Raw genomic sequence first — 27,130 nt, forward strand, 5'->3', positions numbered from 1 at the left:
GAGAGCAGTGAAAATAGATTGGACAAATCGCGTTCCTTCGGTTCACCCCGGGTAGAGTAAGGGGGTGGGGTGGACGCGGGACTGACACGGGGTGGTATCGAGTGCCAGTGTACTGGTGCTTGAAATAATATACTTCCCTGTCATTCTTGTGACCTCCGGCTTTGTTGGTGGTGGTGTTGGCGGTGGTGGTGTTGGCGGTGGTGGTGTTGCAATCGCTGTTGCTGATGGTGGTGGTGGTGGTGGTGTGTATGTGTGTGTGTGTGTGTGTGTGTGTGTGTGTGTGTGTGTTTGCTTGGTTTCGTTGTTATTCCATGTTTTAATGTGTCAAGTCGTCCATTCTACCAACGCCCCCCCCCCCCCCCCCCCCCCCTCTCCTGTTCTTCCCTTTGTCTTCTTGTGGTTGTTCTTATTTTTCTAATTTTCTCTGTTTTTTTAGAATTCGAAGAATGAGAGTGAAGACGGAGATTTTGAGCGACACTAATGAGGGTGAGGACAGGTTGATTTAGTTTTAAAACTAACCGCGCTAAAAAAAATTTGTTAAAAATCCGTCAAGTGCCTGTTGGAATTCGGGTACCCAGGGGTAGCTTATGGGGTGAAAGAAAGTTAGAAAGGAGCAGCAGAACGTGACATGCTTCGGAGCAAATGACAGGCAACTACACAATTCCCGGATAGGCCTTACTCATTCTGCTGACGAATGACCCGTTGTATTGCAAACATTTGTACTCGTGTGTGCGATGTCTGTCTCTGTGTCAAAGAACTGTTGGATATTTTTTGAAAAACGTCAACGAAGGTTTCGCTGGATGTGTGGGATTTGCCACTTGAGTTTGCTGATTTCCGCTTTCGGGGAATGAATGCCACGCTTCAAAAAAGAAAGTGTATATGCATTCAAACAAGAGGCGAAGCCTTCAAGGCTCACGTAAGAAATAGACAAACAGTAACACAAACTCACTACACGAAGCTTCGCAAAGTCTTAATACCAAAAACCCGCAGCTACGGCGTGGTACTTTGACCCCAACATCGCGGCTTCTCAAGTTTTGACATGCGAAGCTTCGCCGTAGCTCGCAACGAAGTTGGTTTTTTTGTTGTAAGAAGAGTGTTTTTCGATTCAAGATGGACGACGAAATCAGACTCAATACCATAGTGAAGAATGCATTTATCGACTTTGGTTGACCCAAAGTACAAGAACTAACCTCCTACCTGTATTATTTCATACTGCGATGCATTGACATGTCGAATGAAACTCGAAATCCCAGCGCTCACGCTAACTGGTCCCCGCCGTGCTCAGTCAACGAAATAGAACACATACAATGAACGTACGTCATCATCAAGTACGTAAAGTACAATTTGTGACGTAAAGTACTCAGAAAGAAGCATACCACGCGCTGGTCGAGACTACGTGCATGCGCTTTCTGACTAATAAGATTTGAGACGCCAAGACATGAAAAGAAAAAGATAACTCTTGCCTTCCAACTAGTCTCGGCCCGCTCAAAACCGAGACTTTCAGTAATTCCTTCGCGTGACGTCTGACCCTCTTACGCCATAATGTGACGTCTTCAAATGACGAAATGTTAAAGTTTCTACCACAGACATACACACGCACAAACACACACACACACACGCACAGACAGACAAAGTTACGATCGCATAGGCTACACTTACGTGAGCCAAAAAGGATGTAATCGTCCCTGTGTCTGAGTGATTATATGAAATGACGTAGTTATGAAATTAAAAAAGCAGCTATGTCGTAAAATATGCTTCAAATTGGCCAGTGTAATTACTCTCCCTCTCCCTCACTCCCAACCCCCCCCCCCCCCCCCCCCCATTTCCTGTCCGACAGGGGGATCCCTCCAACAGTCTTCTGTCCGCTCAGCCGACCTTCCCCTTGACCCATCTTGAACACGCGGCCAGTACAACTGGCCTTGACACGGAACGATTCAAGGGGGGCAATCTCAGTCATCTGAAAGAGGGAAATCCAAACGCAATCCGCCTTGTTCGATTTTATGGGCTTGGACGATAGAGAAAAATAAGAAAAGCAAAAGCTGGAGTCCAGTCTGGACGAAACTGCTATCAAGAACGCAGAATTGATTTTTTCTGAGTTTTTTTTTTTTATTTTTAGCCGTAAGCGCCATTTCTCATTTCGAATTTCTCATAACTGCTGTTCACAACATGCGGCCGCAGTGAAACCAACAAAGGGGCCTCACTCTGGAAGAGTTTCCTGCTCCGATAAACATGGCGCTTACGGCTAAAAAAAACTCAGAAAAAATCAATTCTGCGTTCTTGATAGCAGTTTCGTCCAGACTGGACTCCAGCTTTTGCTTTTCTTATTTTTCTCTATCGTCCAAGCCCATAAAATCGAACAAGGCGGATTGCGTTTGGATTTCCCTCTTTCAGATGACTGAGATTGCCCCCCTTGAATCGTTCAGTTGTACTGGCCGCGTGTTCAAGATGCCCCTTGACCCTGCTTGTGACCTCGATGTTTGATGCCCCCGCAAGGGGCACGGTACTCTGTGCACACAAAACCTCAAAGAGATAACTGGCGGAAACCTTTATGACGGCTTACTAGTGCCAAAACCTGGGGTTACCCATTATCACGTGATAATTACTAATTAACGCTGTCAGTTACTGTTTTCACTCGTTAGTTACTAATTTTCATGGGATAATTAGTAATTTTCACGGGAAAATGACTAATTTTTAGTTTTGGCACTAGCAATCCGTCAGGAAGTGAGCCAAAACTAAAAATTAGTAATTAACAGGTGAAAGTTAGTAATTTTCCCGGGAAAATTAGTAATTAACACGTGAAAATGGTAATTATCAAGGGAAAATTACTAAACGTTTATTCACAAAATCCACCGTTCCAGATCGGTGAAGAGCATGCACCTGACTGGACAACGTTTCAAGGTCATTGACTGGGTGAACTGCGCGGTAAATCCCCGTGATACTAAAAATAGAATCCTTTGATCACTTCGGAGGGGAGGGGAGGGGGGTGGTCTTCAATGCAGAAGTGGCATTGTCCAGGTATGGGCTTCAAATGCGGCAAGACACAACTTTAAAAAATCCTAGCGTGTTCAGTTTGAAGGTCCTGTTAGGATTGCACTTTTAAAGACTATTGAGTCCAAGTTCTAGTGATTGTAACGCTTTGTTTTGTCATAAATTAAACGTTCCAATAATTTAATGTACCATACTTGTGGTGTTGTTTTTTTAATTCTGAATCAGTTTGGAACGTTAGCAGTCTGTTTTTTGATTTTTGAAACACAAAGTACACAAATAACTGGAGAACAATTTTTTTTAAATAAAAAAACAAAGACAAAATCAGATTGACGAAAAGAACTCACATTGGAAGGATGGAGGACTCAACTTTCCGAAGACGTGCGAAAGCAATATCAGAATTTTCGAGCATATATACACTATATATATACATACCTGAAAACTACACTTGTACGCACAATAAAGGCATACCTGATACTGACTTTCCAATAACAGAGACATAAATTTATCGATCAAATGCATATAGTATCATTAGTATTCCCTTATACACTCCAAATGTTCACTGCTAGATCGGATTAAATGTTTGTCCGGTGACGTAAGTGGTTTTCCCGTTATGTACATAAAACGCACGTGACGCGACGGTGAAAATCAAATATGCAATATCATGATTATCCCAGAGCACAAAATGAGTCGATATTGGGAACTGCTTTTGACCGCTTATAAAAACTGTGACGACTGTCAGTATAACCCAGATAACCGTCTCAATTTCAGCGCGGGGGAAGGGGGGGTGGAGTCATTGTGCGCGTTGCATGTGTATAAATATTTGCTCTGAATTCAAAATCGGGACCCGAGTTTGTCCGACTTTCACTGAGAGCTGATTAGCAATTATCATATTCGATCAGGATCGCTCGAGTGAGAAAATGCGGCGTAAACTCGCCACTCTTTGTGTGTATGGATGGCACGGTATGTGTGTGTGTGTGTCTGAGTGTGTGTGACTCATTGTGTGTGTGTGTGTGTGTGTGTGTGTGTGTTTATGCGGGATGGGGAAAATTGCAAAGTGTTTCTTCTAAACTGACTCGTTGAGGTAGGTCCACCCTGTGTGTGCCGTGTGTGTGTGTGTGTGTGTGTGCGCGCTAGCGTGAGTGTCGATATCAAAATAAATTAATAATCTTGCAAATGTCCATTCTCAAAATCGATAATTTGCCTATTCCAACCAATGATTGTGAAGTTCCCAAGGTCAACCAACGCTAAAACCCTCTGAAACAATTTTTTCTCAGCCTGTTAGTGTCTTATTCACGTACACATCATCAAGTTTCAAGGTAGACAAAAGTTGTCACGGTCCACTGAATCCGTGGAACTGTAATTGTAGACGGCATCGCCGCTTCTCTGCTCTGCTCAAAGTGGGATTGTAAGTTTATCCGCCGTGAGGTCACTCGAGAAAACCTACAGGATAATCACACTAGTTGCAATTGTTGATGGCCGCAGGAGCGGTCATCTCTTGCAATGCATTCGGAGAGGTGACATATCTCGTTTTGATACCGTTCTCACGAGATCAGACAGATCACTTACAGTTTTTTCTCTCTCTCTGTATGTATGTCTTTGTCTGTGTCTCCCTCCGAGTCTCTCCGCTTCTGTCTTTCTATGTCTGTCTCTGTGTATGTGTGTGTGTGTGGGCCAGTGCAAACCTGTCCGTACATTGCAGGTGGCCGGTCACGAAAGAGCCCCCCCCCCCCCCCCCCCCCCCATCACACACACTCAGGCACACTGACGGACTGCGCGAGTCTTTGCTATTGGTGAACGAGCTCTTTCTACTTGTCCTAAAACAATAAGGTCAAACTACTACAACATATAACTGAAAGAAAAAAAACTGTCCTGTAAAAATGACGTTAAATCAATGTAGCCGTATGAGGGTTCCAGTGTGTGAGTTGTACCAGAGTCTCTGGTTGTACATGGCCGGGTGCTAGAGTGCTGCATGAATGAGTAAGTGCATGTGCTGATGTGGAGCTGTATGGCTGGGTGAATTGTGGGTTGCGTACGTCCGAGGGGCACATGTTGCCTGTGTGTCTGAAGTAGTGGGTATGTTGCGTAAGGGTGTGCTGATATTGCACTTCAGTTGTGTTTTGTAAATGTCTATGTATCAGTGTATTATGTCTTGCCACACACATGCCAAATTTCCTTGTATTGATGAGGACAATAAAACTTCTTGTATCTTGTATTTCAAACGATATTCCTTTGATGGGAATCTTTGGAGGCAAGTAAACAAATTACTGTTATGGCTCCCTGGTGGGAATCTCTGAATAAAGCGGGGGGGGGGGGGGGGGGGGGGGGGGCTGGTTGGGGAAAGGGGAGGGAAGGTTGGGTGGTGTGTGTGTGTGTATGTGTGTGTGTGAGTGTGCTTGTCTGTGAACTTTTAACAAACAAAACAAAAAAGAACTTCTGCCCACAACAAACATCAAAAGTCACGGTACTGTCAGACATTTAAACAGTGTGAACTGAGGATCTCTTCTTCTTCTGCGTTCGATGTTTTCCTGAGGATCCCTGAAAGGAACACACACACACACACACACACACACACAGACACAGAATTATAAAATTTACCACACATGATGAACGTCAAAAGCCGGTTTAATCCTAATCAGTGGACAAAATGATGAAAACACATTATGAGAAAGATCCTATTAGTCGCAACTGAAAAATTACACACACTAATTCTCTCATTCACACTGATACCGCAAACATTCAGATCTAAACATTCTTTTTAGAGAAACTCTAATATGAACACACATTTTCCATCCTCATTAATGTAATATTTACACCTAAACCTTGGTTAATAATTTAGAGTTAATCTATTCTTTCCATTTAATTTCAAATTGTTAGCTTCACCCGGCTCATGTAGGCAATGACTTTCCAAGTTATCCTTACTTTACACTATCTAACTTCTGAATTAACTTACAAGGGAGGTCCTTACCAAAACACTCCCGAAGTTTAAAAAAAAAAAAGCTATATAAATCAGACTTTACTTGGACACGAATATACTGTAGTCATCAATTTATTATCTTCTGAAGATTTCTTAGCAAGAATGAATGTTTGTCTATACACATTTGTTCCAGAGGTTCTTTTCAAAGAAACTGAAAAGTACATGTATTGTACAGGCCTGGGAATGAGTAAAAGTGGTTTGGGAGTACTAACGGGAAAATTTAGCGTTTTAAGCATTTTTAAGCATTTTTTAGGGCACACAATTAGAAAAGGACTTCGTCGTATTTACGACGAAAGGTGTATCATTCCCAGGCCTGATAAGTACTGTAATCAAAGTGAGACTTTCTTTCTTTCTTTCTTTCTTTATTTGGTGTTTAACGTCGTTTTCAACCATTCAAGGTTATATCGCGACGGGGAAAGGGGGGAGATGGGATAGGGGAAAGGGGGGAGATGGAATAGAGCCACTTGTTAATTGTTTCTTGTTCACAAACGCACTAATCAAAAAATTGCTCCAGGGGCTTGCAACGTAGTACAATATATGACCTTACTGGGAGAATGCAAATTTCCAGTACAAAGGACGTAACATTTCTTACATACTGCTTGACTAAAATCTTTACAAACATTGACTATATTCTATACAAGAAACACTTAACAAGGGTAAAAGGAGAAACAGAACCTGTTAGTCGCCTCTTACGACATGCTGGTTAGCATCGGGTAAATTCTTTCTCGTCCCAACCAATATGGGACTCCCCCTAACCCGCGGGGGGTATCAAAGTGAGACGGTCCTTGTGTATTTCAGCAAGAACTTACTTGTTCGTTTTCTCAAACCTACTACTCTTACTCCATCAAATTATGCTGAGGGCTACATGTGTGTATTTTTGTCCTCAATTCCCTTAACCACATATGCAAAACACTCACATGTACACGCACACAATTATGGTATGCAGAAGCTGACATTGAACAGACATGTACAACAATATCATTTCAAAGTGAAACACCACTGCCAGCGATTTTGTCCAACCTACCCAAAAAGGACAAAGCGGTCTCTAGTGCCATTTCACCTGCAAAAGCTATAGCCACACATGACAAAACCTAGCCAATCCCTTTGTCTGCCAACTGAAAACAGAAATTCAGAAGTTGCAATGGTTGTATTATCTTTCTTTTTACTGTTTTTAATTTGGTATGGGGCAACAACAAAAAGCGATGACGTTATGTTATCTATTCCTTATTGAGTCACAAATTCTTTCAAAAGGTAAACTGTATCATTGTCTTTCCACTTCGCAATTGCTGCTCAAGACGAGTCAAATTTGAAAACTTCTCTAAAGTAACTGCCAACCTGCACACTTTCACTGACAATGAGTAAAAAACATCATATTCCTTTTCTCAACAACTTTTCGTACATTATTTTTTAGATTGAAGTGAAATATGTCTGGAGCGTTTGCGATGGTTGTTCAATCCTTCCTGCTGAAGTACAAACCATAAAGGGCAATTTGAGGCTTACAGGTTGAACGACAAGACTGGGGAGGATTTGTATTTGTCTACACATACACAATATTTACGAAGTTTCATCCCTGGGACATGAAAGTGAAAGAGTGACTGCAATATATATATATATTTCTGTGATTTGAGATTACCCACGACAGTAAGCGTTCTGCTGAATAACGAACTGACCCAATGTCATCCAAAGTGCAATGATGACCTTGTTCCAGTTAACGTGCTAAAACTAGTGACTGAGGGTCATCAGTGTGAACCTACCTGTCTTTGTTATATTCTTTGAGGCAGAGCAGTTGAAACTTATACAATACGATTACACCAAAGTATGTTTTGAGTAAATCTACTTTTGCTTGCTTAAGTACTCTTTGGGTTATAACATCAGGTAATATACACTCACATGACTGAATTGAATCTTGTAGTTGATGAAACATTTCAACCTATTTTCACACAGCACTCGCTATTCCTCGCAAATTACCGTCAAATCATACCACTCATCCAACACCAAGCATGAAGATGGGTACATGTACCAGCAGCCTACAGCCTACAAATGAGGTGCATATCATTATGACAGAACTCAGTTCACACACACAATGTACAAAACGTAAAATCCATCAACACATTCATTCTCTCACACTGTCACAGTCACTTTTCCCCCTTACTTGCAAAATCGTACAGTGGCTACATGTTCATATTAAAAAAAAACCAAGCCACTGAAGGTTCCTTCCTTCTTCATTCAAATGCCCTACAATTTCATAGATGAACAAATCCAAGACAGCACAAAGACAATGCAGCAAAAACAGCTTTCAAGTCAACGAAGACTGCATCTCTCTCCCATCACATCCACACAATGTCAATGGGCATCACTATGAATACCAACTTCACACACACACAAACACACACACACACAAACACACACACACACACCGATGTTATGAACACACTCTTGTGTAAAGTAGACAAGACCCTCGTTGCGAGGTGTGAATGGGTAGCTGTCGATGATCGTCATCGCTGCCTGGTGTGTTTCCTGGGATTATCGAAGACCAGATTACATGTGATGAGATCCTGCCGAATCGCTTTTGTTGTAGAGGACGCTGAAGAGCACCACTTGTACATGTAAACACTGCTGGTTACCATGCTTTTCTTTTTGTTTCACACGAGAACGATAAATGATTTCTTAAGATAAGAAGATTAAGAGAATGGGTGCATGTGTAACTGATGCTTGCGTTACGATGGCGCAATGATGAAGAGATTAGAAACTTGAACAAGATGTGAAAGGACGATACAAATTTGACTCCACAAGGTAAACTAGACACATGAACCGCAGACTGTTCGAGCGACAGTCTTCTTTGAAAAAATTCACACAGAGAAAGCCAGCAGTAGCTGCTGTTTCACACCCAGCATGCACAACGTACACCACTGTTCACGCTTATGTAAGCCTCCTTCTCATCGTCAGCAAACTGACCAACATATAATAAACACTGGGAAGAAGAACGATGCATATAATAATTAAATCATCATCGTAATCTCACTCTGCTTCCACCCAACGAATCTCCACAATGACATGCTAAAGTATGGTTTCATCAAATGCTTGTGCCTCCTCTCTAATTATCCTACGTCTCAGTTGAACACTTCTCTTCGACTCTCATCATACTACTCCAAAACTCAGCTCATATTACTTTCCTCTGACACTTCTTCGAAACGTCCACTGATGTTGACACGGTACTGTGTGTACAGAGTGGACGTCAACCGAGAGGAAGGAAGGAAGATGTGAAGAAAACGCACCACCACTTGACTATCTGGCAGACACAAGACGAGATGGGAAGATAGGGGATCAGGACAAAGTACAGACGTGGGTCCTTGGGCTCGGGAAGTGAAGGCGACGCAAAGACGCAGTAAGCGTTCTTCTTGTTGAGAGAAAAACTGTGGAAAAGGGGGGAAGACTGGGAGCGGGGCGTTTGGGGGTCAGGGGGAGGGTCAGGGGGAGGGTCAGGGGGAGGGCCAGATGTCGCGGACTAGGGCTCTGTGTTATTTGTTGAGGGAGAAGGAGAGGCGGGGGCGAGCATTCTTCTTGTTGAGGATCACCTCCTGGTCCCGCTTCAGCCGCCTCTTCTCCTCATCCTCCAGACGCTGGCGCTCTTCCAGGATCTTCCGCTGGTCTTCCACCAACTTCAGCTGCTCCTCCGCCTGCACGCACATTGAGAAACATTTCACTGAACTGTCTTTTGTAAGTCAGTGATCGCGCTAGATATCTTTCACTGAACTGTCTTTTGTAAGTCAGTGATCGCGCTAGATATCTTTCACTGAACTGTCTTTTGTAAGTCAGTGATCGCGCTAGATATCTTTCAAACTGGTATGACATCATAAGCTGACCACAATGCTCTCACGAAAATCAGTCAACCTGCCAAGGCAACCAGTCAAAGGCAAACAAGGACTAAATCAATGTTTATCAATGCCATAGACAGTGATGCAGACGTTTTCTGTGGAATAAATTCGGGTTATTATTTTGACGTCATTTTTGACATTTCGTTAACACGACCTTGCGACACCAAGCCTCATCAATTTGTTTTCCATGAGACAATGGCAACATTGTATCAACATGATACCTGTCTGTCACAACAAGCCATGCAACTCTCTCTCTTTCTTTCTCTCGTACAGACCATGGATTCTTTAAAAAGATTTTTTTTCCCCACTCTTTATTTTTTCCCCGGTCAAACCAATTAATCTGCGAAATAGTCTGACTGAGCACCCATTTATTTTATCGGTAGTGGCGAATCTCAATCGGTAAAATACCAGAAATTACCGGTAAACGCGATCCCTGTAAGTGTATAGATCATTTGAGGTACCTTGGTACTTGTTTTTTTAGTGTCAGTTTTATACACACAAAATTTTAAATGATTGCATTGTTCAATAAATTTCTTTTTAGTAAGCCGACCGTTACCCTTTTTCAAATGAAGTAATGTTTTGTGAAGGCATATTAATTAGGTCTACATAAAGACTACTTCAATTCACCCCAAACTCTTCCCTGAATCAGGCCTCACGCACAACTGGGTCACCAGGTAACCTCGTCAAATTCACCTGACACCCGTTGTTTGCATGTGTGAAATATGCGTTGGTAAGATATTTGCTGTTGATGGAAGAAATAGTGATACAGCTGGCCTTGCCGAGGAGTGTTTTTTTTTTTTTTTGCTTAACGCCCAGCCGACCACGAAGGGCCATATCAGGGCGGTGCCGAGGAGTGTGACTCTGCTGTTTGTTAGAAGTCATTTGAAGAAAGGATTAGCATCCAAGCTGCAAACATTTCTTCACTCGTCAAATTATAGGGGTCTGATTGTCTTGAATCAATTTTGAGAAGAACACAGAGCAAAAATTTTGTAGTTTTTAAAAAATAATTAAGTACCTACCAGATACCATAACCAGACCTGTTTACCCTAAACCCGAGGCAAGAGTACTTTCCCAAAAAGTTGAGTGTATTTTTCAAAAAGTTGGTGTACTTTGCAAGCAAAGCCATATGGGCTAGGGAAAATGTACGCGTGGGTGCAAACGTGTTTGTGTAAGAATAGCATGTCTTGTGAACACCTTCAGAAATTAACTCCTTCCAATACAACAGGGATAAAACAATTTTATTTACCTGTCAGTTTATAGCATTATAACCAGTGTCTTCCAAACAGATTGATAATGAAAAGATGAAGTTCGTGAAATAACATCTGCGGTTGACAGTGGCAAGTTCATTTTTACAATCATCTCAGAAAACATTGCTTCAGCACGGACTACAGCCTTTTCTTCTGGCAGGATTTGCTTTGCGGGAATGAACTGCATAATTCCTTGGCAGCTTTCAGCGGATTTCTTTGCAGCAACCTTGTCCAGGTGAGTTTTGGAAATGCAGTGTCGTTCGATGTCATATTTCCCAGCATGGGCAACGGAGAAATCTGATTTACAATACTTGCAGTGTGCATGACTTTTTCCCATTATAGTAGACTCCAGAATTCCTGGCTCTTTCTTATATTCCTCCAAGAAAATCTGCTGCTTCTGCTGTTTAGACTTGGTACAGTCATCCGAAACTGACACATTTTACCGCTTCATTTTGCCACGATTGTCCAGACGATCGCACGTGCCAACAACTGAACAAGGTTTCCACAGCTGAAGACTTGCTGTCATGGTTATCTCCCTTCGGCCGAAACCGGTATCAGTTGTACCATCCCGTCATCAGCACACCAACACCGGAAAACGTATTCTAGACTTTTTTTATGCGTATTTTGTGCGTGTGTCGCGTATTTGCGTACCGATAATAATTTGGCGTACAAAATACGCCCAAATCGTACTGGTAAACAGGTCTGCATAACTATAGCTATACCATAACTGAACTGTGCTGTTCTGCTTCTTTTCCATCATTTTTGTTAAATCTCACTGCATAAAACAACCATAACACATATAATAACATGACATCTCTTTGATACAGTTTCTTTCAGTCTCAAGAGTTTTCAATTTACAAAACAAAACCACAATTTGTAGAGAAATTTTATTTCAATCTAAGTTACAAACTGAGACAAAATGTAAGCCTTTTTTCAACAATGCAGAAGTGCTGTAAAAACACTCAATTTAACAAAAGGTCAGAAACAAAACTCAAAGAAAAAAATCAGTATTGTTTATGCTTTCACATATTGCTCTGGTGATGACTGGGTGGCCGAGTAGTAACGCACTTGCGCTCGGAAGCGAGAGGTTGCGAGTTCGACCCTGGGTCAGGGCGTTAGCAATTTTCTCCCCCCCCCCCCCCCCCCCCCCCTTTCTTTACCTAGGTGGTGGGTTCAAGTGCTAGTCTTTCGGATGAGACGAAAAACCGAGGTCCCTTCGTGTACACTACATTGGGGTGTGCACGTTAAAGATCCCACGATTGACAAAAGGGTCTTTCCTGGCAAAATTGTATGGGCATAGATAAAAAATGTCCACCAAAATACCCGTGTGACTTGGAATAATAGGCCGTGAAAAGTAGGATATGCGCCGAAATGGCTGCGATCTGCTGGTCGAAGTGAATGCGTGATGTATTGTGTAAAAAATTCCATCTCACACGGCATAAATAGATCCCTGCGCCTTGAGTCCGAGTCTGGAGATACACGCGTGATATAAGACTTCATATAACATAACACGACACACACACACACACACACACACACACACTCACTTACAGACACAAAGAGATACAATGAAAAAGGATCTTACCAGTTTACGTTGTGCTTCTTCCATTTTCCTGTTGTTCTCTACCATGATGGCTTCAAGCTCCTCGCGCTTCTTATGATCTTCCTCCTGAAGAGAAATAAAAGGCAGGTAACTACATGCCGATTGTCTCCCCTGCTTCTAGTCTTCATTTTCTTCACACTCTGTCCTAGCAATCATTAATAATCCAAACAAAATATGAATCAAATGCAATACATGCACAGGAATAAACATCCTTACACAACACATACTAATGCAAGGACCTACAATCATGTCTGCAATTACCACATAAGTATGCGCACACTGGCAAAAAAATAACTATAGATGCAAAGACCACAATACTAATCCTACAAATTCCAAAAACTTCAATTACTTTTATCTTTTATACAGTTAACCATAATGCCAAGAATATATGTAGAGACAATGAGTGCCTTGCTCACAAGCCATTAAGACAAACAATGATTTTAAACTGGAAACCTTTCACCATGAGAGGTGGTGCTACTACTGATTAAACGGAAACTTCACAATCAGAACTTTTCAATTGTAGTTAATTAGATACTTAAACTTCCAAGCTGTGACATTTACAGAAGGCTGAGCATGTAAACCAATCACACCAAGAGAAAGATGATGCTCACACACACACACAATTACAATTATCTGTTGAGAATGATGAAAGGTTTCAGCAAATCAATCCAACTACTTTCCTACCTTACACATTAACCACTTTAGAAACAAATTACACTAAGATGCTGAAAGGCAAAAGACAGTATGAAGACACATACTGAAAGCACATAAAAACACGGTTAAGTGTAACAAGACGACAGACGTTCACACGCACACACACAAAAGGACACCTGCAAAAGCGATCAGAATTAAATGGTAAAATGTAGTGACGACTCACGGACTGATCAAATCAGAAACACCTGTAGTCAGAAAAGTCTGATTAAAATGCAGCAAGTGAAACACTATGAAAATGACATAATCCTGCAGAAGAAAATGCTGATGGATGAGCTGATTACATGAGACATGAAAATAGAACGTGGGAAAGGGGGGCAAAATGCAAATGACTTGCTACATAATACGAGCATGTGTCAAAAAATCGTGTACTATACCTCTGCTGGCATCTTGGGGTTTACATACCGTAACTGCAGTAAAACTGTTCCCAGCTAGCGGCGCCTGCTGCAATCTTTGCCCTTTTTTTCTTTTCTCAGCGCACACGCATACACACTTGAGACAAACAACGGCCCATGACCCCAACACACAAAAATGTGGATGCTTGAAAGGTATTTGATTTTGGTAGAAGCTGACCCAATGACGAGATATACATGAGGTACATGTATTGCGTATTCCCTCCCATTTTTGTGTCAAGGAAATCCTGCATACGTTCAAAATATCTCTACCGCACTGCCAACGAAATGCTGACTGTGTGATCTTCCAGTCGCAAAAGTAAAAAAAATTTGTAAAACATTTTAAAAAATTACATAAAAAACAACCGAGGGTACTTGCTGTTTGAATGTGAGCAACCTTGTAGAATGGTCGAAAAAATCCAGGCCTTGCAAACGAAAGTGTCCCTACAATGAAGTGGACACTAAAACAGACTAAGAAAAAAATAACTTAATCAGAAATTCAATCAACGCACTGTGTTGCACGTTCATTGCTTTTCATTCCTTTTTGTTTTCTGAGTTGTTTGCCGCATCCCTACCGTGTCTGTTTCAAATGTTTTGTCTCTAACGAGGTGATACCTGCTGCAAATGAAAGCAGTAATTGAAAGGGCATGAAAAGAAACAAGAAAAAGTTGAGGGGGACATCTGCCGGCATATTTTTCCTCTCAAATTTCTGCACAAAAGCCTGCCCTCCTACCATTCTCCCTTCTGACTAACTGAAGTTTACCGTGTCTTAAAATTTGTGTTCAAATTAACATATCAACCTGCCGTGTCTCACTTAGTTTTCTCATCAAACCAGTGTTTATTCTATTCTCTTCAATAACATTTCCTTTACTTAGAGGACAGCAAAATATCGATGCAAATTGTTCTTTTTGTTAAGGTTGACCTCATGGTTCCCATAGAATTGAAGGATGTTCTCTTTGTTTCACTTCGCCTGCAATTCATTTTCTTTCTTTATATAGTTGGGGAACCCAACACAGCAACACGGCTCTACCAATGTTTTGTTCACAAAATGCTGACCCAAAGACGGTTTAATTCATTTCAAAACTGCGATTGATGGAGAAAAAAAAGACTATCCTAAATTCCAATGGTCCCCAGGAGCTCAGTAGACATAGACCAGAAACACCCCCCCCCCCCCCCCCCCCCCCCCCCCCCACCCAACCCTCTGTTTCATCATCTTTCGCCATTAACCATTCAATGATACTACAGAAAAAACATTTTAAGCCTCTATCCCTGCTCAAATTCAAAACTACCAGTCCTGCTCAACAGTATTTTGAATGCTGATCTAAAAAAACTTTTTTAAAAATCCAGCTTATTTGACTTCGAGATGAAGAATGAAAACAATACAACGCCTAGGACGTAAACTAAATATTTTTTGTTCCCCTCCTGAAGCCTAGGCTCAAAACAGAACAACAGTTCTTTTTTCCCCTCCTGAACAGAAGGTCTGCATGAACATGCCAGCTGAGTCCCCCACAGAGTTGGAGGGAATGAGTTTACCTCCTTCTTTTTCTGCGCTTCCAGCTCGGCCTGCCGTTGAGACTCGAGCTCGTTGAGCATCTGGAGCTCCATGATCTTCTTGGCCTCTTCCACTCGCCGGAGGACCTCTGCCTCGATCTCCTCCTTGCGCTTCTCCAGCTCCTCCTCCACTCGCTTGGCCACCAGCTCCTCCACACGGCGAGCCACCTCTTCCTCTATCAGCTTCTCCTCAATCTCTTTCTGCCGCCTGCAATCACACAGTAATCACTGATAGACCCCTGAGCGCTATTGACCGGCCTTTCCATTTGTATCATTCACTATCACCTAGGTTTAGAGAGAATTAAGGTAAAGACTGTCAAGAAATGGAAATCAAAAACTGAAGCGAAGGGACACAACTCACTGTTTGGAGCGAGTTAGTCATTGACATTGGGCCTGTTCACTTTACGTCCTATATCAGAGTATAGGGGCAAGCATAGACACACTGAGTGAGGGAGGAGAATATTTCCCTCTGAAAAGAGGCCACCTGCAAGAGGTTCTGTTCATGAGACTGAGAGGGACTGCTGTATTGCACTTGCAATTACTGTCTATGTCAATCCTGCATACTTACATGAGTCGCTGTTTCTCCACCTCATTCCTCTTTTCCTCCTCTTCTCTGCGCTTTGCTCGTAAAATAAGGTCATCGTCACTGCTAGAACTGCTGGATGAATATGACCTTTTCCTGAAACATACAACACCGGAAGTCAATATCCACTGGCTTAGTTGGCTAGGTACTATAAAATACAAATTACAGTTCACACTTACAGTGTTCATAATTTTAAATCACCCAATCTGGCAGCTCACATTCAAATCAAATGGTTTGAGGATAAGAACATGTATACAACAACAACAACAACAATTAAATGTCCACCTAGAACCGTATACGTACTGCCAGTGCCAGTAGAGCGATCTGAAGTTTCCAACGTACTGGACCCACTTTCACATTTGGTCACTACCCTAACCCATATGCAAACATGGTACTGGTAGACAAATCTCATTCTCAGATCGTGTTCATGTTGCACCTATCTTTCTCCCCTCAACCATCTACCTGTAAAAGATGTCCCTTTGTTGAGCCATGTTTGGTTGTAAATATCAGTGAGCAGGAAAAGCGAATTATCTCTTCTTTCGGATGTGTCACTGTCAGAGACTAAAGTGAGATGAAGATGATGGAGGCTGAACAGACGATGCAAAGTTGTGAGAGCATACGCAGTGACTAAATGAGAAAGCTGGTCAAGGAGAAACTTTAAATTACTGCACTGAGTCTTTCACGCTGACACTCAATCAATCAATATGAGGCTTATATCGCGCGTATTCTGTGGGTACAGTTCTAAGCGCAGGGATTTTTTTTTATGCAATTTATATTGCGCACATATTCAAGGCGCAGGGATTTATTTATGCCGTGTGAGATGAAATTTTTTTACACAATACATCACGCATTCACATCGGCCAGCAGATCGCAGCCATTTCGGCGCATATCCTACTTTTCACGGCCTATTATTCTAAGTCACACGGGTATTTTGGTGGACATTTTTATCTATGCCTATACAATCTTGCCAGGAAAAGACCCTTTTGTCAATCGTGGGATCTTTAACGTGCACACCCCAATGTAGTGTACACGAAGGGACCTCGGTTTTTCGTCTCATCCGAAAGACTAGCACTTGAACCCACCACCTAGGTTAGGAAAGGGGGGAGAAAATTGCTAACGCCCTGACCCAGGGTCGAACTCGCAACCTCTCGCTTCCGAGTGCACGTGCGTTACCACTCGGCCACCCAGTCCCTGTGACAGTGACATTTCTTCAAGTTCCAGCGACATAATATATATAATCCTTTCACATTTTCAGTGGAAGACACTCAATCGATTCAAAGAAGCACATTTAAATGACTGCAAGTGTAACTTGTTGATGTGTACTAAGTTCTACAAATTGCAAGCTATCAGTCATTCAGTGTCACTAGATTACTACTCCAAATCCATACACCAGTTGTATAATAATTAAATAAACAAACAGTAACACAGTGAGTCAAGTGACACTGATAGTGATAGTCCCCAACAGTGAAAGTGAAACAAACATTGCGCGCAAGACTGTCAAGACAGCAGAAAATAACAAAACACACAATTTTGCTCTTGAAAGTGACCGTGCACTCTTTCTAGATGGAGTAGATCTATCAGTATCAATCTATGTGATGCCACTGTTCTTGATTGGGAATATTGTTCAAGCCTGGCTTGTTCAGTTTTTGAGTTAATCAAGTTATATAGAGCTCTATTCTGATGAACACGTGGGGGAATTCGGGGGCTGTGATTGGATGGTCTCTTCCGATCATCAAAGCATAATGCGGCGGAAGTCGGCCATTTTACTCAATATCCAAAAGCATATTGTCGATAACAAAGACGCATGATTCCGGTTTCTTCCACGTGTATAAAGTACACGCATACCTCGCCAGGTTTGTTTCTGTGACTAGTCGACAGACGATGCCATTTGCTTTGTGTGTGTTTTTGTTGTTGCTTACTGTACATGACATACATTATTATTATTATTATTATTATTATTGTGATCATTTTTATGCGCCTAATCTAGATATAGCCCTAGGCGCTTACATATTAATTACGTGTAAAATCCAGTTCTTTAACAGGCAACAAACCTTGCAAATTTCCAGAAGCTGCAATCTGAAGCGACCTATCTCTGATTCTAGCAGACGATCTCTCCAATGTTTAACACAAAATCAGCAAACTCTCCTGTCACATAGAACGTCCATTGTATAGTGCAATGTTGAAATGAAGTTACCGGTCTGAAACATTTAGTCGTTTCTTCTGAGACAATCCTTGTTCTCTTATCATCTACAGATTTACTGCAGTCTTCACCACGCGAATTCCCAACAGAAGTCAGACTTCATTTTCATTTTCATTACTTTATTGTCCCATCGCTGGGAAATTCGGGTCGCTTCCTCCCAGTGGAAAGCTAGCAGCAACGGAGTCGCGCTACCCAGGTGTCTGCGTGTTTAGGTGTATTCAGCCACCTGCACTTATGGCAGAATGACCAAGGTCTTTTACGTGCCATTGTGATGACACGGGGGTGGGACATGGCTTCCGTCTCTGGGTCTGCACATAAAGTTGACCCGTGTCCGTCCCGGCCCGAATTCGAACCTGGGACCTTTCGATCACAAGTCCAGTGCTCTACCAACTGAGCTACCGGGCCCCCGGACTTTCTAACATACAATATACGTAGGCAAGCATGATACGTCATGACGTCATATGATTCCTAGCATATTGACGTAATGCTATTGCTAAACATCCGGTTATCTCGAGTTTTCTCCGTAATACATGTCCGTGGGTTTTTCAATGTTCGGTTATTTCCGTGGCTTCATGCGGAAAGGGAACCGTCATCTACAATCAGCGACATGGACCATTCTGGTACTTGTTGCTGACAAAAACATGATTTTAACACAGAATTTAATGTCAGAATAGCTATATAAACGCTATTGTGTTTTCATCGTAGCAATAGGGTCCGATATTTAGACTCGAACAAGTATAATGCGACTCGTCGGCATTAAACTTGTCTCGTCTAAATATCGGGCCCTATTGCTACGCTGAAAACACAATAGCTGGTACTGTTGTTGCGTACTTGAGGGGTTATTGAGTCAATGAGTACGTGTTATGTGGAGGTCAAACTCAAAGGCACATGCATGCCTCAGCTGTTCTGGCAAAACACACGGACGCCAGGTGTTTAACGAAAGAGCATGGACTATGTTTGGGGACATCATATTATCCACCACTAACAGTGACAATCACCTTTTGTTTGCCCTCCGCAGGCTAATAGTAATATGCATGAATTGTGACGTCAAAAGACATGCACATGGGTGCAACCTGGAAAATTCCAAAAACCGGCAAAGGTTGGGGTCCAGCTTTTTTAGTATTTAAAATGCCAAAAAAAACTCTCCTGGAACAAAAACATCGGCAGCCGATGGACCCAAAATGAAAAACCGGCTGCCGGCGTGTAGCCGGCAGAGTTGCACCCATGCATGCATACCTTGATAGTCAATAACGATTACGTTGAACTTGAAAGCTATCAAGATTCAAGGTCTTTAGAATTAGATATATAATACTAATTTAATATGTCACAATGTCAATTTAATGTCTCAGAACATTGACTACTCAAACTCAAATGTATAAATTATAATAAATGGAAAATTTCCTAAATAAATTATCATTTAATTAATATACTTACCCGAATCACATTAGCATTGAGTCACCTGAGATGCTTATCACTGAAAAACGCTTACCCGGCTAAAGAATTTAAAGGGAAGCAACCCCATCACCAAAACGAAAGTGAAAGTAGCTTTGGTAATGGGCCAGTACACCGGGAGTTACCTCCCATACGGGTGTATGCCACGTCACTTCCTCTAGGAACACGTGCCTATTATCATACGGCTTTAAAAAATCTTAAAACCATAAGCGGGGCAGGTGGGAGGGAATACAGTATGTGATTCGGGTAAGTATATTAATTAAATGATAATTTATTTAGGAAATTTTCCATTTAATATCATATTCTTACTCCGAATCACATTAGCAGATAACATCAACAAGGCGGTGGGCTAGAAATGAATCAAAACTCACCATCAAGTTCTGGACAGGAACTGGCCTGCTGCTATGAGCGCTGGAAGGCCTCTGGAGCCATCCTGTCGAAGAGCTGTGACGTCCCGAAGATAAAAGTTTATGAAAACATCTTCGGAACGCCAATACGCAGTTGTCAGCACCTCCTCTAGACGTCTGGAGCGCAGAACTGCCAGAGAGGATGCCCACGCCCTCGTCTCATGGGCTCGGGCCGAGTCAAGTGGCAAGGAGGGCATAACCCCCCCCCTCTTTGTGCGCCTCCACTCATAAGCCTGCTTGATGAGCGAGGACACCCACCGGGCCAACGTTACCTTCGACAAATCTTTCTCGCGCCTAGTAAGGAGAGAGATAAACAACAACTTCTGAGAACTAGACCGAATCGGCTGAGTCCGGGCTAAGTACAGACGAAGTGCCCTCACAGGGCAATTGACCGAATCGGGGTCACCCGGGGCCAACGCGCTGGTCAGAGCCTTAACTCTAACCAGCGGAGAGGCCTGCCCCGGAGACTGATTCTTGGCCAGGAAATCAGGCCGGAAACGCAAAGATGCGGAACCGTCCGGCTCAAAGGAGATATCTCCAGGCTGACCCGACAGGGCGTGGACCTCGCTACCCCGTCGGGCCGTAGCCAACAAAAGGAGAAACAGCGCTTTGCGAGTGACATTGAACAGACTGGCCTCGCTAAAAGGCTCAAAATCCGCAGAACGAAGGAATTCCAGGATTAAAAACAAGTCCCACTTGGGAGCGGGCAAACGAGCTTTAGCTTCCTTAAGAGCAGCCCCTTTAATGACTGCAGCTATAACGCCCCCGACTCGAACAGAACGACCAATCTGCTGAAGAGTCGCCGAGATAGCGGAGCGCCGGACCCTCAACGAGGAGACTGAGGCGCCCTGTGAAGACATGAAAGAGAGGTGGTTAGCGACCTGAATAGAGCGCGGAGCCACCGAACTCACCCCTCTAGCTGAACACCAGGCAGTCCATGCCTTCCAGTGGGAAGCATAAACTGAAGAGGTGGACGCTCTATGCGAGCGAGCCACCAAGTCCAGAGTCAAAGACGACGCCCCAGAGCGCTTCAGCGAGTCCCGAACAACTTCCACACGTGAAGCTTCAGAAGACTGGGCTCCTCGTGTGGAATGCCTGTTCGGGGCTGCACTAGTTCCCCTCGCACGAGTGCGAGAGGAATGGGGGGCCCTTGGGCAAGCCGAAGAAGATCTGGAAACCAGACCTGCGACGGCCACAGAGGAGCGACCAGAAGAAGAAGGGCCGGCTCCTCCATCTCCGCTTTCCGGATTACTCGGCTGAGTAACGGAAAGGGAGGAGTCTGAAGATCTGTATGTGCCCCCCAACCCTCCCTGGACGCATCTGTAAAGAGGTCCAGGTCGGGGAGGGGCACGACGATCGGAACACCTCTGCAGACCCACTCCGTGTGCAACCACGGAAGGGTCGCAGACTGGAACCATCCCTGCAAAGGGATGAGGGCGTCCCAGTCCACCAGAGGAGAGTCCACAAACGGCTTCAGCGCGAACTGAAGCGGACATTTGTGGACCCGGCCCAGTGAAACCAGAAGAGCCATAGACTCCATCTGCCCCAAGATGGAGGCGAGCGAGCGGATGGAAGCCATCAGGAGAGGTAAAGTGGAGCGAATCTGAGCTTGGAGCTTGTCCACCCTTCTCTGAGAAGGCTGGACAGTCCAAGCGACCATGTCGAAAGACATCCCCAGATAAGTGAATGTCTGTGACGGGGTCAGCTCCGACTTTACCCGGTTGATCGAGAACCCCAACCAGTTGGATTCTCGAAGAACCGTCAGGGTATCCTGCGAACAGCCGCTCTGGGACTGGTTCATGATGAGCCAGTCGTCCAGATAAGCCCGCAGACGGATACCCTGGGACCTCACCAGTGCACAGACCTGTCTCACCACCATGGTGAAAATCCACGGTGCGAGAGACAGCCCGAAAGGGAGTGCGCGAAACTGGTAGATCTGATCTCCCCACCGGAAACGAAGCCATTTCCGGTCGGTCGGATGCATAAGAATGTGAAAGTATGCGTCCGTGAGATCGATCGAGGTCACCCAGTCTCCTGGGCGGAGAGAGTCTCGGACAGAGGCTGGCGTCTCCATCTTGAATTTTATCTCCCTCAAGAAAGTATTGAGGAGAGATAAATCCAACACGGGACGCCATCCTCCTGATGCTTTGGGAACAGCGACCAGACGCCCGTAAAATCCCAGGGAGCTGTGGACCCGAACTCTCTCCACCGCGCCCCTCTGCTCCAGGGAGGCAATTTCCGACTGCAAGACGGAACGTGCTTCCTGCGAGAAGGGGGGCTTGAACCGCGGAGGCACTCGGGTAAGAGGCGCCTTTTCCTCCCGCCAGAGTAGACGGAAGCCCGAACTCACCACTCCCACAATCCATTGGCTGTCTACTACCGACATCCAACGAGAAAGTGCCCGGGAGGGGCCTCCCGCCATCACCAAGGTGGAGGGCGGGAGGGAGGTGAGATCGGGAGCGCTTCATTGGGGGTGTGGCTTACTTCCAGAGCCGCCACGCCCCCTCCCCGATGCCGTCCTCTTCTTCCCACCACGAGCGGCCGGCGAAGCCTGCCGCTTCTGAGCTGGCTTGGGGTTAGACGATGTCTGAGCCTGCTTCTGTTTAGAAGGCTGAGACTGTTTCACCCCCTTCAGAGTGTAGTCAAGGAACTGACTGTCCTTGTTTGACTGAATCTCCTTCTGTCTGGCATCCAGTGCCAGCGGACAGAAGAGAGACTCCTCTGAGACCGGGGAGACTCTCAAGGTCTCCCTAGTAGCCAGCTCCGTGAATTGGGACTGCGAGAGGAAGAGATCCCTCCTGCAGAGTACCGCTTGGGTGTACTGCAGGGAGGAAAGACGCAATTGTTCCTCATTGACCTTGGCCAATGCGGTCAAAAGCGCAGAGACATCGTCCGCATTCTGTTCTTCACTGAGAGTGAAAGGAACTAGCGAATCGGTCAATGCCCGAGACAGAGCCCGAACGAGAGTCTCCGCAATGGAGGACAGTTCGATCTGCCGACGTCCAACCTCCTCAGCAGAGAGGAGGGAAGCCTCGGAAACCGGCAAAACCGAATCACGCTTGATCGGTTTAGTCAGAAGAGGCAGCAATTCCCGGGAAACCGGAAGGGTAGCCCTAGGGAGTGCAAAAGACGCCAGCCAATTCTGGCTCTGATTGGGCATGCCAAGCTTCCTATTGGCCGTAGGCACGAAGGAAGAGGCTTGGGCAGCTGAAGCCACCCACTGCTGAGCTGATTCCGGAACTGGACCAAAAGAAAGCAGTAACGGAACAGGCACTGGCCGAATACCACTCCCCGCATGTGCTGGACGAACCAGTGAATGCGAAAGTTGGTAAGCCACTGACGGAGACTCGGCGAACCGGAAGGAAGAAACATCCTCCTGTGCCGGCCGGAAGTCCGCCATGGCAGAAGGAACGAATGATGCGGAAGAGTCCGCAGCCACCACCCCTTCAGGAAAATAACGAGACGTTACTTCCGCCGCGACGTCAAGAACAGACTTGAGCTTCGACGGAAACACGCCCCGCGACTCCTCGCTGACCACTGATGGAGCATCAGAATAGTCACACGTGGAACCATGACCGAAGTCACCAGTTCCGGAAGCAGAAGCATGCCCTGGCAAACCGGAAACCGGAAAAGCCTGAGCACTAACGTCATCCTGCCGCCCAAAACCCTGTGAAGGTAAAGGGTAAGCAGGACGACCATCCGCAAAAACCGGAGCTGGATGAGCTGACGTCACTCCCCCGACTGAGTGGAGTGATGCCTGCTCAAGCCTAGGCGCTTGAAAGCCGGAAGGCGCACGCTGTAATCCACTATCTGGTATCCGGAAGGAACCACCAGAAGAGGAAGAAGCGTTTCCGGCCGAAACCGGAAGTGTAGTCAACGGAACCGCAAAATGCGGAAGTGAAGACTGCACTGGTTGACTTCGCGATCCGGAAGGACCGGAAGTCAGTGAATACTCCATCCTGCCGCGACCGCCGTAGCGTGCCGGAGCGGACGGATCATCACTTCCGGCAAGTGCCGGAAATGCGGCAGTCGAAACCGACTGCCGCCGCTGTTCGAACAAGTCCGGGGCCTCGTAGGTTATCGCCGGAAATGAAAGATCAGCAAGGTATCGGTCGTGACCCGATGCGAAAGAGCTGTCCCCCGAAGGAGAACGTCCAGGCGCCTCACGAGGGCTATCGGACCAGCTCTGCTTACCAACCGACGCTGAAGAGGGAGGACGCTGCTCCAAGCCGGAAGTGGAGGACAAAGACACGGAAGCCAATGCCCGGACGTCACTGCCAGATGCCGGAAACGCCGAACTGCTGGCGACGGAACGCTGAAATTCTGCCTGCACCAAGCTGCGGATTTCTGGAACCAGTGACTTTAACAGAGAGGAAACCAACGCACCTTGTCCAGGTGCTAACAAAGAAGACGAAGTCTCCGATGTAGAGACAGGTGCAGAAGTAACAGTAGCGCTAGGCGCCGCAAAAGAAGCAGAAGTAGTAACAGCGCTAGGCGCCGAAATTGGTACAGCCAACAAAGTGTTACGCTCTTGGTCTGTAACAAGTAACGTTGCTTTGGAAGAGGAAGACTTAGCCTTAATTTTCCCCTTGGGGTCCGACTTGCCACGGCGCTTGTCTGAATCAGACATGTTGACAACAACACGTGGCAACGCGAAAAAAATTTACTGAAACATAAGTCTAAACGACTGGAAAATTCAGTAAACACACGCACTAATGCGTTAACAAAATACTATAGCTAAACTTGCCCCACAAGCAGAGGCACGGAGAGCTACAAACAAAGTCACACGAGCTAGAAAACTAACTCACACAACAAAATGGCGACACGCAAGACACTGACACAAACGTCAACAACACGTGGCAAAGTAAAAAGATTTACTGAAACGTAAGTCAAAACGACTGAAAACACAGTAAACACACACGCTTACGCGTCAACAAAATACTAAAGCTACACTTGCCCAAACAGAAAGAGGGCACGCAGAGCTACTAGCAAAGTCACACGAGTTAGCTAACTAACTCACACAACAAAATGGCGAAACACGCAAGTCACTGACACACAAGTCCGTAAAAAACGGACAACGTACAGTAACGAAACAGCGCAAACAACCAACAACAAACGGGAACGAGCTCACCAAACTGTAGGCAAGGCGAGCAGACAAGCTGGGTAACGTGGCCGGCGGGTGTCACTCAAACACACAAGGTCAGCCACAGAGCGTCAAAAAGTGAACCGTCCTCTCCGAGGTGAAAAAGACGTATGATAATAGGCACGTGTTCCTAGAGGAAGTGACGTGGCATACACCCGTATGGGAGGTAACTCCCGGTGTACTGGCCCATTACCAAAGCTACTTTCACTTTCGTTTTGGTGATGGGGTTGCTTCCCTTTAAATTCTTTAGCCGGGTAAGCGTTTTTCAGTGATAAGCATCTCAGGTGACTCAATGCTAATGTGATTCGGAGTAAGAATATGATATTAAATGCTTGTTTAATTATCTCACGTGACCCATTCCTCTCGGAATTGTGGGAGATAAAATAGATGCTTGTTTAATTAAGTTCAACCACAGGCGGAAGGTATCGTCCACTGGACTACTACTATCACAGAAAGACTACAAGGTACGTCACTCACCTTCGAGTCTTCTGTGTTCTTGGAGTCGCTTCCTGGGGAAACATATTGTTCAAGACGGTTTGCCTCTTCCTACAGTCTGTGTAAGGTCAAATAAATACAGTTGAATGATTGTTTGAACTGTATGTACCTTTAATTTTCAGCTTCCGTCCCTTGCAGGTTGTTATTAACCATCATTTGGAGGAATCTTCGTTTGCGAGCCGCTAACTTCCACTCGGCGTCAAACTCATGCATCCGCACCGAATATGCATACCAGCGCTCATTGGTTAATAACAGGATATTCGAAGATTATTTTCCCGTGGTTGCTGCACAATATTTACATATGTTTTAGACCAATGAGCGCTGGTATGCATATTCGGTGCGGATGCATGAGTTTGACGCCGAGTGGAAGTTAGCGACTCGCAAACGAAGATTCGTCCAAATGATGGTTAATAACAACCTGCAGCGGACGGAAGCTGAAAATTAAAGGTATATACAGTTCAAACAATCATTCAACTGTATTTATTTGACCTTACAGACTGTAGGAAGAGGCAAACCGTCTTGAACAATATTTTTCCCCAGGAAGTGACTCCAAGCACACAGAAGACTCGAAGGTGAGTGATGTACCTTGTAGTCTTTCTGTGATAGTAGTAGTCCAGTGGACGATACCTTCCGCCTGTGGTTTAACTAAGCTGGTAAAAGTAACCAATCACGTTGAATAATGACTCATGATGTGACCAATTTCACGCATGTTATGTTGAACTTTGCCTGATGTTACTTGCTACTGTCTGATTATGCTAGAGACTGGTTTCTGAGCATTTTCATAAGCTGGCGGTCAAAAGCTAATAATTATTTCATTATCATTTCAATAAATTTAATAATTCATCAAGTCCTGTAACTGTAACTTGTGTAAGTCAAGTGTAATTGTAAGTTCACACCGGCCGGACAATGGTTGAAAGCATTGGTCGGTCACTTTGAATAAAAAATACCAGCTTTAACTGCTTGTTGAACTTGTAATTGTATGTATTATGAATATATATCCCACTCAAAAATATTTAAGAACAAGATTGACCAACATGTTTGTAGATTCACATAGATCATGGAAGTTGGAACGATTTCGGCAGGTCAGAAACAGTGAAATAGTTATGCTTGGAGCCAAGCATAAAACTGCTTACATTTTAGGAAGCAAAAAGCATGGAGTGACACAAAGACAGAGAGCTAGAGAAGCCGAAATCATATTATGTGCTTACCGACTGCTCTTTTTCCTGTCGCGGGATCGAGATCGAAGCCGATTTCCACGATCACGACGGCTTCTTTCTCTCGATGCAGACCGCGATTTTGAACGTGCAGTCTTTTTTCTTTTAGTTTTATGCTTATGCCTACTGGAAGACCTGCTTCTACTTCTTGATCGACCCATTATGCTGCAAGTTACACGATTTTGTCACCTAACCATCTCAAGCAAACGATAGCCAGACATAACAAGATGGCGACCAACAAATGTTGGTAGTAGTGCAAACTACGGGATAAACACCCTTTACAATTTGTGAACAA

At 44.5% G+C, this 27,130-nt stretch overlaps 2 protein-coding genes across 2 annotated transcripts in view; both read right to left on the reverse strand.

Annotated features, from left to right (window-relative positions):
- Nucleotides 1-5, reverse strand: part of LOC138945704 (unconventional myosin-XVI-like) — a 56,602-nt gene extending 56,597 nt beyond the window's left edge. Inside the window, exon 1 of the mRNA XM_070317194.1 lies at nucleotides 1-5. This exon is cut by the window's left edge and continues 1,446 nt beyond it. The gene's annotated coding sequence lies outside the window, so the exon portion shown is untranslated.
- A 5,587-nt stretch (nucleotides 6-5,592) lies between these two features.
- Nucleotides 5,593-27,094, reverse strand: LOC138945707 (arginine and glutamate-rich protein 1-like). Its single transcript, XM_070317196.1, has 5 exons — nucleotides 26,830-27,094; nucleotides 15,910-16,020; nucleotides 15,324-15,549; nucleotides 12,670-12,753; nucleotides 5,593-9,639 (listed from the first exon to the last, which is right to left on the reverse strand). Exons 1-5 carry the CDS (start codon nucleotides 26,994-26,996, stop codon nucleotides 9,481-9,483), a joined length of 747 nt encoding a protein of 248 aa, XP_070173297.1. The 5' UTR covers nucleotides 26,997-27,094; the 3' UTR covers nucleotides 5,593-9,480.
- Nucleotides 27,095-27,130: the final 36 nt, after the last annotated feature.

Source organism: Littorina saxatilis, linkage group LG13 (assembly GCF_037325665.1).
Source record: "Littorina saxatilis isolate snail1 linkage group LG13, US_GU_Lsax_2.0, whole genome shotgun sequence".
NCBI classification, from domain to species: domain Eukaryota; kingdom Metazoa; phylum Mollusca; class Gastropoda; order Littorinimorpha; family Littorinidae; genus Littorina; species Littorina saxatilis.

Excerpts from the sequence above, each read along its gene's own strand:
- LOC138945707 (XM_070317196.1), bottom strand. The coding sequence starts at position 26,996 with ATGGGTCGATCAAGAAGTAGAAGCAGGTCTTCCAGTAGGCATAAGCAT. Across the intron at positions 16,021-26,829 it reads GACAGGAAAAAGAGCAGTCG|GAAAAGGTCATATTCATCCA; the intron begins GTAAGCACATAA and ends TGTATGTTTCAG. Across the intron at positions 9,640-12,669 it reads AAGAAGCACAACGTAAACTG|GCGGAGGAGCAGCTGAAGTT; the intron begins GTAAGATCCTTT and ends ATGTGCGTGCAG.